This window comes from Grampus griseus (genome assembly GCF_964374135.1).
Source record: "Grampus griseus genome assembly, chromosome: 1".
Classification (NCBI taxonomy): Eukaryota; Metazoa; Chordata; class Mammalia; order Artiodactyla; family Delphinidae; genus Grampus; species Grampus griseus.
In genome coordinates, this window is record NC_139017.1 from 182,975,942 (window position 1) to 182,991,924 (window position 15,983).

General features: G+C 62.5%; 2 protein-coding genes across 2 annotated transcripts; one reads left to right on the forward strand and one right to left on the reverse strand.

Moving 5' to 3' along the window:
• On the reverse strand, window positions 1-975 carry B3GALT6 (beta-1,3-galactosyltransferase 6; the record flags this gene model as incomplete). The annotated part of the gene is made up of 1 exon (XM_082655073.1): window positions 1-975. The coding sequence occupies one exon, from the start codon at window positions 973-975 to the stop codon at window positions 1-3; it is 975 nt and encodes a 324-aa protein (XP_082511199.1).
• Window positions 976-1,136: 161 nt separating this feature from the next.
• On the forward strand, window positions 1,137-14,021 carry SDF4 (stromal cell derived factor 4). The gene is made up of 7 exons (XM_082664902.1): window positions 1,137-1,235; window positions 4,283-4,635; window positions 7,390-7,526; window positions 8,008-8,121; window positions 12,304-12,462; window positions 12,666-12,841; window positions 13,492-14,021. The coding sequence occupies exons 2-7, from the start codon at window positions 4,331-4,333 to the stop codon at window positions 13,666-13,668; spliced, it is 1,068 nt and encodes a 355-aa protein (XP_082521028.1). The 5' UTR covers window positions 1,137-1,235; window positions 4,283-4,330; the 3' UTR covers window positions 13,669-14,021.
• Window positions 14,022-15,983: the final 1,962 nt, after the last annotated feature.

The window sequence follows — 15,983 nt, forward strand, 5'->3', positions numbered from 1 at the left end:
TCAGGGGATGCCCTCCTTCCTCTGGCAGCACTGCGAGGGTGGCGCCGACCAGTCGTAGACGTAAGACAGGCGCAGCTGCACCTCCCGCTTGCACAGGCGGCCCTCGCGTGCCAGCGTCCGGTGCTTCTCTAGCATGTCCTCCAGGCTCTGCTTGTGCGTCACCAGGTACTGGTTGTTGCAGCCGCGGGACTTGTACTCGGTGTCGAAGCGCGGGTCGTGCTCGCGCTGCACGTCCACCGGCGCCAGCCAAGCGCCCAACGACACGTCCTCGCTGTGCCAGGCGCGCAGGTACTCGCGGCTGAGGCGCAGGTAGCGCACGAGGTCGGCCGAGAGCACGTACCCGCCGCCCAGCGCGTAGGGCAGGTAGTAGTCGCAGAGCTGCCAGGCGGCCTCGCGCCAGCGGCCCCCGGGCCGGACGCGGCCGCGGCCCGAGAAGAAGCCCCAGTAGAGGCGGCGGCGGCGCGCGGGGTCGCGGGCGCGCAGCTCGGCCAGCAGCGCGTCCAGACGCGCGAACGAGTCGTCGTCTGCCTTGAGCACGAACTCGAAGGCCACATGCTCGTCCAGCCAGGCCAGCATGGCCAACACCTTGGCCGTGAGGTTCTCGTACGCATCACGCAGCGCGGGCAGCAGCAGCAGGTCGCCGTGCCGTGCCTGTTCGCGCTCCAGGGCGCGCCGCTCGTCGGCGCCCAACCCGCCGGTGCCCACGGCGAAGCGCGCCCACACGTCCCCGGGGCCGCCACGCCGCGCCGCCAGCCATGTGCTGCGGACCACGCTGCGCCGCTCGGCCGCCCGCGGCGCGCTAGCCACCAGTACGGCCAGAAAAGCGGCGGCGCGCGCGGGGCCGAAGGGCGCGGGCGCGGCGGGGTCGACGGGCGCCCTGCAGCGCGCCAGGTAGAGCAGCGCAGCGCCGCCCAGCGCCAGGGCGCTCAGGCCCAGCGCCGTTCGGTGCCGCCACGCGCGCCGCAGCAGCTTCATGGCGCGGGGAGCGCCGCGGACCGCGCCGTCGGGCTACGTGGACCCGCGTACGCTCCTCATTGGCCGCCCGGGAGGGCGGTGAGGCCGCTTCCGCCCGGGGGAAAGATGGCGGCGCCGGCATCGGCGCGGGGAGGTCGCACCGCCCTGCGACCCGCCTCTTCCCGGAAGAGTGATGGCCGCGGCCTAAGAGGTGGCCCGTTGGAGGCGTCGCAGGCGCTCGGGTCGCGCTGGGTGGATCCTGGGTGCGGCGAGGGAGGCCGGTGAGTGAGGGTCCCAGGACGTGACAGCCCCTTCCCGGCCTCGGGGCGGCGGGAAGGCGGCGCGCCGCAGGCCGACGGGGCCTCGGGCGGCCGGCATCTGCTGCCGGCCCGGCCCCTCGGATGCCGGAGTCGGGGGTCGGTGGAGCCGGGTCGGCGGCCGCGGCCCCGCCGTTCGGGGGGTGGGGAGGGTCCGAAGTCCGGGTGAGGCCCGGGCCACCCGGCTCGGCCCGGGGCAGTCGTTGCCAACGCCGTGTGCGACTCCTGAAGCCGAGGACGGAGCGTTTAGAAAAAGTGTTTGCGTTTTAACGACGCTGTTCTTACTAGTTTCACCAGAGCGGGCACCAGGGCTGTCCAGGAGTCCGGGATGGGTCCCCCAGTCAGTGGGGCTGACCCTGCTCTGAAATCTCTTCCCCTGGGGCGGGAAGTGAGCGGCTGACTCCTGTGCTCACCACGGTACAGAAACGTTGTGCATGGAGGGGAGGAAGTGCCCGACCTTCTGATGCCTACACGGTTATTTGGGGGTTACTCTTTGTGCAAAATATCATGTAAATAACATTCCCTGTACTGCCTATCAAGCAGAATGTGGGATTGACTGCTCTTCCCAGAAAAGTCCAGTCTTTTCGGTGTTTATGGCCACCAGTCAGCAGAGTGGCGTTAAGGCCAGGAGGAAGTTGTCTTGGTTTGCTCGTGGGCTTGGGGAATATATGCATCGTGGCAGAGCAGAAAGGCCTTCTGTGTGGACAGTGTGATGGGTGCTGGGGCGGTGCCCTCAGAGAGGGACAAGTGGAAGTTCCAGTAAATGTGGTTCAGGGGACGGTGACCACGCAGAGAGCACAGCTGGTGGGTTCTCGTGGGTGTGGGGAGGGTGCAGGCCCTCACAGACACGGAAGGAGGGACGTAAGGCGGCCCTTCCGTGAGAGTTGCGCCTCCAAGGAATGAGCCAGCTGAGCTGGGAGAGCAGGATCTCGTCCAGGGGTCCAGATAGCGCCTGGGCCCAGAGGACCTGAAACCGACGGAACGCGTCTCGGGTGATAGTAGAGCGAAGGGTCTTCTGTCTCGGCGCAGAAAAAATTCACTGAGCAGCAGAGTGACAGGTAAGGAAAGAGTTTATTACTGTAGGACGCCTGTGAGAGATACAAGCGGGCAGGCGGGGAGCTCTGCCCTGAGAACTAAGCTACGTTTTTATAGCGGAAGGAAAGTGGGCAGGGGAGAAGACCACCTTCTTTCTCATTCTTGAGTAGACGTCACCCTTCCATCACCAGTTCCTCCTCCTTGTCGGGCGGGGGAGTTTTCTTGTCCCTACGCGGTCAAACTGGGACTGTCATGGCGCAGTGGAAATGAGCAGAAAGGCGGTAACACATACTAAAATATGGGAAATCATCTCAGGCTTCAGTGTAGCGCCACCTTGTCCTTATATTTTTGTTTTTAGCTTGCGCAGAGGAGCGTGTCTTAGGAACCATTAACTTACTGACCTTAGCGGGCAGGATGTGGGTCTCATTCCCCCATTTTATCGTCCCGGGGCATGTCTTGTGCTTATGTTGCGTGGTTTGTTGCTAAGCAAGCCTGCTTGGTTTTGTGGTTAAGCAAACCTGCTTTCTAGAGTGATCATTAACTTACAGGGGTCTCCCACACGTTCTCCTTCATGGATGAGCCCTTAGTGGGATTAACTGTTTAGTCACCTGCTTTGTCCCTTTACCCTGTCCTTGTCAGACCGACTGAGGTGTCCCCGTGCCAGGGGAGGCGTTGGTCAGGAGCGCGCAGGGTACAGAAGAGGCATCAGAGAAGCAAGTGGTGGCGTCTGCCAGCCGGGGAGGGCCTGTGGCCCTGGCCTTGGGCTGCGCTGCCAGCCAGCACAGGTGCCTGCTTGGCCTGATGGAGGGCACCGTGGTTCGAACCCCTTGTGCCTCACCTTGGACACCACCCTGGCCTGGGGGGCTTCCCTCCGCTGCTCCCTGTCAGACCTGCTGGAGGGGGGCCTCCGCGGCACCTGGGAGGGCCGGCAGGCGTTTGCTGGGTGGACAAGCTCCAAGAGGAACACGTTAAGGGCAAGAAGGTCCTGAGGAGCGCAGTGGGGAAGTGGGGGGGGGCCTGGAGGAGGAGCCGTGGGGGCGGGAAGGCAGGCGGCCCGGGGTGGGCAGCAGATGTGGGAGAGGCCGGGTGGCCGAGTGCTGGGTGTGAGCGCCTGTGGCCCTGGGGTCCCTGACGTGGACAGAGGGTGGCCTTGTTCCTTCACCGCCAAGCCCGGGCACGCCCAGGGTCACAGACTTCCTGGGTACTCTGGCCTTCTCGGTGTTCGTGTGTGAACGTGAGCAAGGATGCCTGTGTCTGTGTGTGTGTGAGCACACGTGGGCGTACGTGTGGATGCGTGCCTGTGTATGTGTGTGCATTCGTGTATGTGCATGAGTGCACTTGTGTGTGTGTGTGTACACGCTGCGTTTACGTGTGTACATGTGTGTGCACAAGGGTCGTGGAGGTAGGGAGGGGGAGGGGTGGTGCCCTGCCCGGTGGGTTTGGGCTTCGCTGGCACCAGGCCCTCACAAAGCCTTGGGGCGGGGAGGCCGAAGCTGAGGCGGGCAGGTGCCTTCGTCAAGGTCCCGGAGCTCGTGAGCGCTGAGCCGGCATCTGGAGAGTGAGTTACGGTGACTCTGGGGCCAGCCTCCAAGGACAGCCGTGCTGGGGGCAGCTCGGTGGGCCTGGAGAAGGGGCAGGGTTAGCGGTGCAGGGCGTACCTTGAGGCAGGGCCACCTCATCGTAGTTGGAGGGGGGAGTGGAAGAAGGAGAAAACAGGATGCCCAGCGTAGGTCCTGGAAACCAAGGACTTCTATTTCGTGTTACAAAGTAAACGTCTCTTTAGAGAAGTGTTTGCTGGGGCTCCATCATCTCATGGCTCTGCACCCTCTTCGTGGACCATTAAGTGCTGGCTGGGACCGGGCAGCCTCAGGCTGCTGGCCGCAGGCAGCTGTGCTGGCTGTGGGGCCTCCCGCGTTGCCCTGGGTGGTAGGCGGGCTGTGATCACCACCTCCTCACCTGCCACCCCCCTTCCCCAGCTCCCGGCCACACTCGCAGGCCATCCTGCAGCGCAGACCCCGACAGCCATGACCTCCAGGCAGGCTCCCCTCTGTGGCCTGGCCCCTCGCTGCCTCTGGCTCCTGGGGGCTGTCCTTCTGATGGACGCGTCCGCCCGGCCCGCCAACCACACGTCCGCTCGGGAGAGAGTGGGTAGCAGGGAGGAAAACGAGATCCTGCCTCCGGACCACCTGAACGGGGTGAAGCTAGAGATGGATGGGCACCTCAACAGGGATTTCCACCAGGAGGTCTTCCTGGGCAAGGACACGGACGGCTTTGAACAGGACGCGGAGCCCCGGAGGAGCCGGAGGAAGCTGATGGCCATCTTCTCCAAGTAGGTGCTGCTGGGGCCTGTGGGGGGGCGTGGGGGGCTGGCCTCGGCCTCCCTGTTGGTCCAGTCCTGGCTCTGCGCGGCGCCGAGGTGACGAGGCCCCCCTCGGTGACGTGCTGTGGAGGTGGTGCTGTAACACGAGCTCCTGGGAAGTTGGCAGCGTGGGAGCCGCGAGGCGGCAGCCCTGAGCTGCGCCCTGTGTCCGGCGGGGGCTCAGAGGGCGTGGGGAGGGCTGCGTGGGGCAGAGGCGCCAGCACCCTGCTGCCCTTGGGACTGGTCGCAGTGCCAGTTAGAGGCAGGGCCCGTGGGCGCGGAGCTGCTGCCGGGCACGGTTGGCCGTCGGCTCCGCGCCGCCATCAGCGCTCCAGTGAGCGTGTGCGGACGGGGCTGTACTGTTCTGCTGGCCTGGAGCCACGACAGGTTGAGGTGATGGGCGGACAGGGCCCATGGGGCAGGTGGTGGGGAGGGGGAGGGGTTTGGCCCGGGGACACCAGGCGGGCCCGATGGGTCTGCTCTCTGCACGCATTGTGGGTTAGGCGCCCGCAGGCCATGGGCTGGTCCGGGGCTCTGCCTCAGCGCCGGCCTGGCAGGTCTCAGGCTCGGTACTGGCGATACGGTGGCCGCCAGGGTCATGTGCCAGGATGCACGATGGGTGGCTCTTGATTCCAGAAAGGAGACTGACTCTCTCGTGGGGGGCTGTGCATGCACACAGGGGTCACGCGGCCGGGGGACCAGCTCTGGCAGCATCCCCGTTGGTGAAGTGGGGGACCAGGGGCGGGGCGGCGGCCCCCCGAGGCGCCTAGCCGGCCGCCTGGCCCCCTGGATGTGCCCTCTTCAGTTTGAGGAACTGATCGTTGTCAGCGGCTGAAGTGACCGAAACCTTGTCCGGCGCCCAGACCTCACTGTCTCGTGAAGCCGGGAAGGAAGCTGTGAGCGGGGCCACAGGGCACGTGGCTTCTTCCAGGGATCAGCAGGGCAGCCGCGTGCACCAGGCCGAGGGGACCCCCGGAGTGGGGAGGAGTGGCGACAGAGCCTCCCTCGCAGCTGCTCTGGGAGTGGGAGTGGGGTTCAGGTGCAGAGAGCAGATCACCGGGAAACGCAGAAAACCGGGCTCCTGGGGCCGTTGCAGCTGCGCGGCTGCATCCGCCCATGTCACGTGTCTTCCTTATACGTCCCGTGTCTAACAGGTTTGTCATCGGGGAGCGTCTAGCCCGTGTTCACCTTCTCAGTCGGAGCCCCCCCCAGAGCCGTCCCACTTGGAGGTGCCACCGTGGGCCCTGTGGGGCCCCCTGCAGCTGCTGTTGCCTCCCCTGCACCCTGCCCGGGGCAGATCAAACACGTAGCCTCAAGACCTAGGTTGCGTAGCACCTCTCAAGTGAGGTTTTTATTCTGGAGTGGTTTTAGGTTTACAGAAATATGCAGACCGAGGCACACTGTGGAAACTAGGACACGACGGTGCTCCGTTACTGTTCCCCGCGCTCCAGGCTGCAGGTCACGCGCTGCCCCAGGGTCCTCGTTCTGCCCGGGGTCCCATCTGGGAGGCTACTTTTTTGTGACCTTGACGGTTTTGGGGAGGACCACTCAGGTGTTTTGTAGCGTGTCCCTGATTTGGGCTTTGTCTGCTGTGTTTTCTTCTGGTTAGATAGGGGTTGTGGTTTATGGAAAGAAGACCCCAGAGGTGAGGTGGCACTCTCGTGACATCACATCAGGGCACCTGACGTCCGCACGACATCACGGGGGCTGTCGGCCTGGTCACCTGGCTCAGGGGAGATCTGCCAAGGAGTGTCACTCCTTGTCCTGTCCTCCCGTCTCTCTGGCAGCCACTCAGAGGGGCAGCCCACCCTCCCGGGGGTGGGAGCGAAGCTCTGGGGAAGACCCACCGTGTGGTCTGGACTCCCGTAAGGAGGATGGACGTGTGGGTGTCGTCTGCACTTTGGTGGGGACGCAGCTCCGCGCTGTCGGTTTGGCTGCCCACCGCGTTCCAGCCTTGGCCGCCAGGACCTTGTCGTTGCCCATCCCTCCCACCCCCCGCCCCTTGTGAGCGCTTCCTTCCTTTCTTGCACTGCCAGCCACGCCAGCTTCCCTTCATCTTGTTGTGTTCCCACCTCAGCCCTAGAATCACCCAGTTCTCTGGGGAGCGCTGGTTTGTTTCATGGGAGAGTGGGATTTAGAAACGAGGACCTGGCAGCGGGTGTGGGCGTTGCTGCTGGGGTGTCCTTGCCTGTAGTCCTTTCCTATGTGTGTGTGTGCCAGCCCGTGCATACACGTGTGTTCTGACCCATGTCCACTGGTGTGCACTAGCCATGCACACACCCACATATGCACGTGAGTGTGTGCAGAGTGTACAGCTGCCGGCACACTTGCACCTACAGCTGTTTCTTTGTCTCGCTGGCTGTGTTTGTGCGAGTAGACACGACTGTGCTCCAGTGTCTGAGCTCCAGCCCTGTTACCAGGGACTCCTCGTGAGTCCCAGGTGTGTGGGTCTGTGGACCCCGTCCTGCGGCAGGGGGGAGACTTGTTCCCCTCGCTGTGGTCCCGAAACGGATGGGGTAGTGACACTGCCCAGCGTCCTCCCTGATTCCCCCACTGTGTCCCCCACATCCCCCCGACTTCTCCTGCGTCACCGTTGGGTGGGATGTGTTGCTGTTCGTGGTGGTTTTGTGGCTGCCTGCAGAACGCCTGTGGCCATCCTTCTGTCCGTACACCCGTCTGTCGGGGTGCTGGAGGCCTCGCCTGACACGTCTCGTGGGCCTGCAGGGTGGATTTGAACACCGACAGAAGGATCAGTGCCAAGGAGATGCAGCGCTGGATCATGGAGAAGACGGCCGAGCACTTCCAGGAGGCCATCGCGGAGAGCAAGGCGCACTTCCGAGCCGTGGACCCCGACGGTGACGGTACAGCCAACCTCGCCCTGACCCTGGTGGCCTGAGGCTGCTGGCGGAGGGCAGTGCCTGGAGGTGTGTGCGGGGGCGGGGCTCCAGGCCGAGGGCCCAGGAACGAGGAGGTGAGAGGCAGGAGGGGTCTGCAGGTGCTGCCAGGGAGACAGATGCCAGCTTGCCGTGCAGGCGGGGACCACGGGGCTAGGCTCTGTCGTGAAGCTTGGAGCCGTGTTTTGCTGCCCCTGCCTCTACAGATGCCCTTAGCACCAGGATTTTGGATTGATGGCTTAAAGTAACTAGATACATCTTTTTAAAACGTTCAGTGTTGGGACGCCCCTGGCGGTCCAGTGGTTAAGACTCCTCACTTCCAATGCAAGGGGCTCGGGTTCGATCCCTGGTCGGGGAACTAAGATCCCACGTGCCCCACGGCGCGGGCAAAAAAAAAAAAAAAAGCGTTCGTTGTTAAACCTTCTAACAAGCTGTCTTGCTCTTTCAGGCCATGTGTCATGGGATGAGTACAAGGTGAAGTTTTTGGCAAGCAAAGGCCATGATGAGAGAGAAGTTGCTGATAAGATAAAGAATAAGTGGGACCTGAACATCGACGAAGAGAGTAAGGGCTCGGCCTCCCGTGGCCAGCGTGGCGCGCGTGACAGCACAGATGCCGGGAGGGAAGGGGGCGAGGCGGGTGTGGCCACAGCCGAGTGCTCCCACGGGGCCACTAGGCAGAGCCCCCAGGATCCCCCAGGTGCCTTGGGTGGGTAGGTGCAGCCGGCGGCCTCAGGTGGGCTTGAGCTCCGGGGAGGAGGTGGCGGAAGCACCGGAAGCGGGTCTCGGCTGGGACAGGTTCTCAGTGCCAGATGAGGTCCGACCCCGGGAGTCGGCAAGGCCGGGGGGGCTCCTGCCTGCGGTGCCTGGAGGCCGCAGTCCCAGCCGGCTCTCCCCTTAGCTTTTCAGAGACGTTCCTTTAAAAACCCGTCTCCCTGGTACAAAATTTGACGCCTTTTAGCTGAGTTCTGAAGCACCACTGAAGAGTTCTCGTGACCTTCACTGGTTACTGTCTCCAGCTCTGTGCCATCCCGTCCCTCCCGGGGGTTCGTTCGCAGCCGGGTGTCGAGTTCAGCTTGTTGGGGGCTTTGTCAGAGCGCCGTGTGCTTCCTGTGTTCTCCTGTTCGGTCTCTACTGGGCAGGTCGTCCCTGCCATTGTCATCCAGTGTGTCGTTTTCTCTTGATGGACACGTGAGTGCCGGATTTTTACTGGGACGTCTCTGTGCCTGTGATGCTACCCTGTTTGTCTCACGTGCACCTGGCCGTCAGGGTTGCGTCATGGCCTCCTGCTGGTGTCTGTGGCCCTTCCCGCGTCTGCTTTGTGACGGCTGGCGCTGTGTTCTTTGGTCCAGGGATGTTCGTTACTGTTATGTGTGTAGACGTGCTGTGGGCGCCACGGTTCTCTGTCAGGGTTGGTGTTTTTGGCACTGGACTCTCGTCTGCCATCAGGTTGCGCTCTGCGCCTTGTTTCTGCGTGTGCTCTTTAGTTTTTAGTTCCGAGTTTCGCTTGTTCCCTGCTGTGGTGCAGGGAAGCCATTGGCTTCTGTATGGCAGCCTTCCCTCCTGTAGCCTTGCTGTGCTTGCTGAGTGGCTCCAGGAGTTTCTTGTCGATTCTTTCGGGTTTTCTACGTAGGCGGTCGTGACATCGTTGAACAAAAACGGTTTATTTCCTCTTCCCAATCAGTGTCTCTTTCATTCCTTTTCTTGTCTTAGTGCAGCAGCTGGACTTGCCGTGCGACGTTGAAGAGCCGTGGTGGGAAGGGCCGCCCTTGCTTTCATCTGAGTTTGGCGGAAAAGCTTCGGCTTTCCCGCCACTGTGATCTTAGCCGTGGGTTTTTAGTGGGTATTCTAGTGGGTATTTTAGTGGGTATTCTATATCAAGGGGACGAGGCCCCTCTGTTCCTAGCGTGCCGAGAGTTTTCGTCATGAATGGGTGTTGGATTTTGTCAGATGCTTTTTTGCATCTATTGATACGACCACGTGATTTCTTTTCATTAGCCTGTTGATGTGAATATCAGTTGAATTTCAGACGTTGAACCAACCTTGCCTACGTGGGATAAACCGCACTTGGTTGTAACGTGTAATTGTTTTTGTATGTTGTTGGATTTGATCTGCTAATGTATATATATGTTTTTTTTTGTTTTTTTTGTTGTGGTGGTGGTGGTGGTGGTGGTGGTGGTGGTGGTGGTACGCGGGCCTCTCACTGCTGTGGCCTCTCCCGTTGTGGAGCACAGGCTCCAGACGCGCAGGCTCAGCGGCCAGGACACGAACCCGTGTCCCCTGCATCGGCAGGCGGACTCTCAACCACTGCGCAGCCAGGGAAGCCCCTGCTAATAATTTGTTGAATGTTTTTGTGTCTATATTCATGCGAGACATCAGTCTGTAGTTTTCTTGTGTCCTTTCTGCTTTTAGTGTTAGGACTCAGAGGATGAGTTAGGAAGTGTTCACTCTGTCTCTCTCCTCTGGAAGAGATTGTGGAGATTGGTATGGCCTCCTTCCCACATGTTTGGTAGAATTCACCTGTGAACCGCCCTTGAGACTTGGTTTTTCCAAAGCGTTTTGTTTTTTATGGGCTACGTAGAGGTTAGCTTTATATCGTGAGCCAGCCTGAATTTCTTGGTAATAGATGGGTTAAGCTCATTTCTGTTTCTATTGATATTTCTTTTTTTTCCTTTCATCTTTCCCTCTGCTAGTGTGGGATTTAGAGACCCCACTTTCCTTTTCTCAGCAGTCACATGACCCTATCTGGTGGCCTGACAGGTGTGAATGGGGCACCCAGCTTTCCAGGTGTGCCCATGGGGGCTGCCCATTGTGGGCAGGGGTTTTGTATCTTACAGCTTTACTTTTTTCTTCTCAGTCCATCGTTGACCGTCTAAGTCAAGACCATTTTACTCTGTTCTGGGCAGTATAGAGGCCTCCTTCCTAGTTTGTGTGGTGTCACCCAGGATTTTGGTTCTGCTGGTTTTTATTTATTTAATTTATTATTTTTGGCTGCGTTGGGTCTTCATTGCTACGCACGGGCTTTCTCTAGTTGCAGCGAGCAGGGGCTACTCTTCGTTGTGGTGCACGGGCTTCCCATTGCAGTGGCTTCTCTTGTTGCGGAGCATGGGCTCTAGGCACACGGGCTTCAGTAGTTGTGGCACGTGCGCTCAGTAGTTGTGGCTCGCGGGCTTTAGAGCGCAGGCTCAGTAGTTGTGGTGCACGGGCTTAGCTGCTCCGCGACACTTGGGATCTCCCCGGACCTGGGCTCGAACCCGTGTCCTCTGCATTGGCAGGCGGATTCTTCACCACTGTGCCACCAGGGAAGCCCCTCTGCTGTTTTTTAAAGCCTGTAAATAGGATGTTATTTTCTTCCTGAAATGGTTGTTGGCCATTTATGTTTGTCTCCATTTTGTGTTTCCACTGTTTGTCCTGGGTTCAGACCGTCCCCCGAAGGTGTCCTTTAGAGGTGTCCGGGGGGCCCCTGTCCTCCTCCTGCCAGCACTGGACATTTAGCACTGGCTCCTGGGTAGCTGCTGGCCGTCTGTGCCTGCTTGTCTGTCCTCAGCGCCCTTTCCCTTGGGTGTGTGTGGGGTCAGGACGTGTTCTTCCTGGATCTAGAGCTCATGGTATCTCCATCCGCCCAGCCCTCACCTCACTCCCGTGTGTTCATGAGTCGGGGCGGGGGAGGGGGGTGAGCAGCTCTGGGGGATCAGAAATGAAAAGCGGCTGTCGAGGGTCCCAGAGGAGGGAGAGCGTGGGGGGGGCTGAGCTCACGTGGCCCCCCAGGGCCGCCGTCCCCTGTGCTGCAGACGGGGTCCCTCCAGGCCGCCTCCAGCTTCTGGTGCTGCCAGCGTCCCTGCTTGTGGCCACTGCTCTCCAATCTCATCTCCTCTTACACAAGGACACCGGGGCTTAGGGCCCACCTGAATCCCAGGTGGTCTCATCTCAAGAACCTTTACTAATTTCACCTGCCAAGACCTTTTTCCCAGATCAAGTCGCGTTCGCAGGCTCTGGGTAGACACGGCAAGGCAAGCCCATGCCCGTCCCACCACTCCTGTCCCCGTGGCCGGGCAGGTAGGCAGTGGGCGATCCTGTAGTTGCCACGGCTCTTCTGTCCTTCTGTCAGAAGGCACGAGGTGTGAGGCCACAGGCGTTGTGTGGGGTTCTCCCCGTCGCGACCGGGCCGGGCCCGGCGTCCCTGTTCCCAGCCGGAAGCTGGAGTTGGGCCCCGGGTGAGGGTGCGGATGCTGCGCCGGCTTCTCCCCGCTCCCTGGCTGGACACCCAGCCCGTCACCGACCACCGGCCCCAGGGCCCCTCGCCGGGCCTTCCCACAGTGGCAGGGGTAGCGGGGATCGCACAGGGGACGCGTGAGTCATACCTGGAAACTGAGTTTTCCCTCAGAGCCCTGCCCGGGACAGTGCACGGGCGGAGACGGAAGGGAAGCAAGTCGTGCCTTTGTTCCCACAGAGCCGGCGGCCCGCTTCCCGGGAACGAGCGGGGGTGGGGCTGTGTCTAAGGGGGTCTGTGTCCGGGGTGGGGGGGGGGGTCTGTTTCGGTTGAGGGTCTGCACCTGCATCTTGGGGCGTCTGTGTATCTGCGCCCCAGGGGGCTGAGGACCCCTCCGAGGGCCAGGCCCTTGGCCCCGCGTGCCACCACATCCTGAGCTGGCCCCCCCTGCACTCGGGCTGCGTGTCTCGGAACTTTCTGGATGCGTGCAGGGGTCCCGTGTGCGTGGGTCCTCACGGATGCGCCTCTCTCTCTCAGCACAGGAAGTCCTGGAGAACCTCAAAGACCGCTGGTATCAGGCGGACAACCCGCCCCCGGACCTGCTGCTGACGGAGAGCGAGTTCCTGTCGTTCCTGCACCCTGAGCACAGCCGCGGCATGCTGCAGTTCATGGTCAAGGAGATCATCCGGGACCTGGGTGAGGCCCAGCCGCAGAGGTCAGCACGGGCCGGTTCTGGGCTGGGTGGCCCGCGGGGGCTGTACGGCCGCTGTTTGGGGTCAGGCCGAAACCACACAAACTGAAAACCTGGCAGCAAAGCCCCGTCAGTTGAGTTTTCTCCGGAGTGGCCTCAGTGGTCCCGCGCCCGCTGGAGTCTTGACGTCTGCCCCCGTGTCCCGCAGACCAGGATGGTGACAAGAAGCTCTCGCTGTCCGAGTTCATCTCTCTGCCCGTGGGCACCGTGGAGAACCAGCAGGGCCAGGACGTGGACGACGGCTGGGTGCGAGACAGGAAGAGAGAGTTCGAGGAGCTGATCGATGCCAACCGCGACGGGATCGTGACCGCGGCGGAGCTGGAGGTGGGTGTGGGGCCCGCTGCTCCGGGCAGCGGGGTCGGCCTGGCCGGACGCTGGGGCGGGAAGGCTGCGCGCCGCTGGACCCGCTTCCTGCCTCGGGAGTGTCTTCACTGGTGTCGCGTGTAGGTGCTGCGTGGGGCTTGTTTTTCCCCATTGCTGCATGAGTCATTTCATTTTAGCCGGAGCTCTCTGATCCCTGCTGATAGCGGCGGGACCCCCGGTTCAGGAGCTCCTTCCCCTCAGCACTGCCGCCCCGGCGGCCAAGCCGGTCCGTGTGCGTGTGCCCCGCTCCAGGGCCAGCCTTCCCCCTGTCCTGCCCTTCCGTGGGCGTGGAGCTACCCATGCCGGTGCAGGCTGCCTGTCCCTGAGCCACTTCCGGCCTGGCACCCACCTTCCAGAACGTTCTAGAACATTCCCACCTCCCTGCCCCGCAGCTTCTGTCCCACTAGCTCACGGAGTATTTCCAGCAAGACCTCACCTCCTGGAGCTGGTTGTGGTGTCACAGCCCCGCTGAGGCAGGGGTGCCAGCCTGCATGGGGCGTCCTCCGGGCGGGGGGTCTCGGCTGCGTGGCCGGATGCGGGCTGAACGTGAGGAGATGCCTCTGGCCTGGGGCGGCATGGGCTGTGGCGGGGCTGAGCCGGGGCCCTTGCAGGACTACATGGACCCCATGAACGAGTTCAGCGCCCTCAACGAGGCCAAGCAGATGATCGCCGTTGCCGACGAGAACCAGAACCACTGCCTGGAGCCCGAGGAGGTGCTCAAGTACAGCGAGTTCTTCACGGGCAGCAAGCTGGTGGACTACGCCCGCAGCGTGCACGAGGAGTTCTGAGCCGCCGCGCCCACCCCTCCCCGCCCCGCCCCGTCCCGTCCGTCCCGCGGCGCCTCGATTCCCGCGATTCCCGCGTACCCACTGCTTCTCGCTTCCGAGAACTGGAGCCCTTCTGCCAGAGGCACCGGCCACATCAGGGCCTGCGGGCTGGCCACACCGTGGGAAATACGCAGCTCCCGCCGTTTCCTTGAAAACTGAAAGATGAAGGCTTTGCTGGAAACCAGCAGCCGGCGGCTGGGGGGTCGGGAAGGGGCCGTGAGAGCCGCCGGCCCTGTGGCGTTCAGTCTCCGAGGAAACGCTAATACTGGTGACAGGAATCACATTAATTTACTTTGAAATATAGTTTCCTTTTTCTCCCAGCTTCATTTTTTTGGTGGGAAAAAAAACACGTAGACGACTTCGGATGTCTGTGGCCAGGCGGCTTCCACTTGAAGCTTTGCGGTGGGCGGTTTGGTTAGAGCAGGGGCTTGCTAGCGCCGGTGGTCACCTGCGACATGGGGGAGGATGACACGGGGCCGCCAGGCGGGACGGTGTCCTGGTGGGGGACAGGGAGGGGCCGTCTGCAGGGCGGGAGTTGGGGATCTGGGCTGCAGATTTAAAGTCAGGAGCTGGAGTCCAGGCTTGGGTGAGGCCACCTGGGACGGGCTGGGAGGAAATGGGAGTTTGGGGTGGAGGGGGCTCTGAGGACGAGCCCTGGGCCCCCAGGGCGCGGGGCTGGGGGCAGAGAGCTGGGGGAGTCCCCAAGAGCCACCCAGAGTCCTGGCCTGGGGCGGGGGGGGGGCAGGGAGGGGCGACCTGGGGAGTCAGGAGCCTCTGGCGGGAGGGGTGAGACCTGGTCCCCCCGGCTGCGGTCCCACCACCACACTGGGCCCTTCCCCCAGGGTTGGCACGCCCGCTGGCTTGGCTGGGGTGCGGGCTGGGGGGGTGTGGGCAGTGAGAGTTAAGTGACAAGGGAGGGTCTCCACTCTACATACCCACGAACCTGGCCCCCCGCCGGGCCCCCCTCAGAGCCCTGAGCCGTGGCCCATGGTGCCTCGGTGGACGGCTCACCCGGCCAGGGGGTCCGCACGGGCCTTTGAAGGCCCTGCTGGGGTTGGAGGCTCAGGCCAGGTGGGCAGAGAGGCTGCCCTGAGCTGCCCACGTGACCTGCTTCCGAGCAGCGTGGGGAGGGGCCGGGGAGGGGCCGCCGCAGAATCTGGGCCGGTTTCCAGACAAACAAGAGGAAAGGCTTTTCAGAACTGCGACCAGAAGGCGGGGTGGGAGGGCGGGGCCCGTGGCTCTGGCCGTGTGGGTGGGTGACCACCAGCAGGTGGGACGCTGGGACAGAGGTGCGGGCCGGGCCCCGGTGCGCTGCCCAGAGTCGGGGCCTTGGGCAGGGGGCGGGCGGCCTCCCCTGCCATGGCCCCCATAAGGCATGGGGTGCTGCCCGCCAGACCCCGAGTTACCTCCACCTCGGCAGCTATGGTTTGTCTTAAAATAGTTTTTCTCACTGTCAGTGGGAGACGGGGCACAACACACGCACACACAAGTGTGCACAGCAGGCTGCCTGGAGCCCTGCCCCTCCCCCATGGACCCTCCCTCTCTTTGGAGGCTGAGGGCGACGACCCTGCGGTGGCCCCTGCCCGCAGGCGGAGCTGGCTGGCGGAATTTCCCGCAGGTGGGCAGGGAGCCCCACATCCTACCTGTGCCCCCAGGAGGTGGGGGGTTTCCAGCCACTGCGGGAGGCCTGCACCCCCCCCCCCCCCCCCCGCCAAAGCTTCAGGTTAACCATTAAGCAGATAATCCTGTCTCGTGGTTCAGATTTAAAAGCACCAAAGCCATACGGCCTCCCTGCCTTGGGCCGCCAGGATCAGAGCTTTGCATGAGAGGGAGCATGTACACACGTGTGTGCGTGCACGTGTGCATGTGTGTGCATGGGCACCTGTGCTCCTCCCTCGTGCCCCACGGGGGGCCGGTACAAAGGCCCTCCCCACCTGTCCTGAGGACACGGGAGCTCTCTTTCCTGTCCCAGTGGTGCTGCAGGAACACCCTAAACCTGGGGTGGGTGTGGCGCAGGGAGAGCCTGGCATGGCCTCCAGAGTTTTTAGGGAGATAGCCCCTGCCCGGCCAGGGGGCAGAGCGGAGAGTCTGTCTTCACGGGACACCCCGCCCCAGGCACATGCCCAGGTGCTCATGGGAGCACACATCCCGGCATGTGGAGCCAGCGCCACACACGCGTGCTGCACACACGGCTGGTGCACGCTCCCAGGCACACGCCACCCCCAGGGCACCAGGCAGGGCTTGCCCAGCAGCACGTGTTCGGTCTGCTCAGGTGG

Bases quoted from the DNA above. Each gene is read 5' to 3' on its own strand.
- SDF4 (XM_082664902.1), top strand. From the start codon at position 4,331: ATGACCTCCAGGCAGGCTCCCCTCTGTGGCCTGGCCCCTCGCTGCCTC. The intron at 4,636-7,389 runs GTAGGTGCTGCT...GTGGGCCTGCAG, and splicing joins CTGATGGCCATCTTCTCCAA to GGTGGATTTGAACACCGACA. The intron at 8,122-12,303 runs GTAAGGGCTCGG...TCTCTCTCTCAG, and splicing joins CCTGAACATCGACGAAGAGA to CACAGGAAGTCCTGGAGAAC.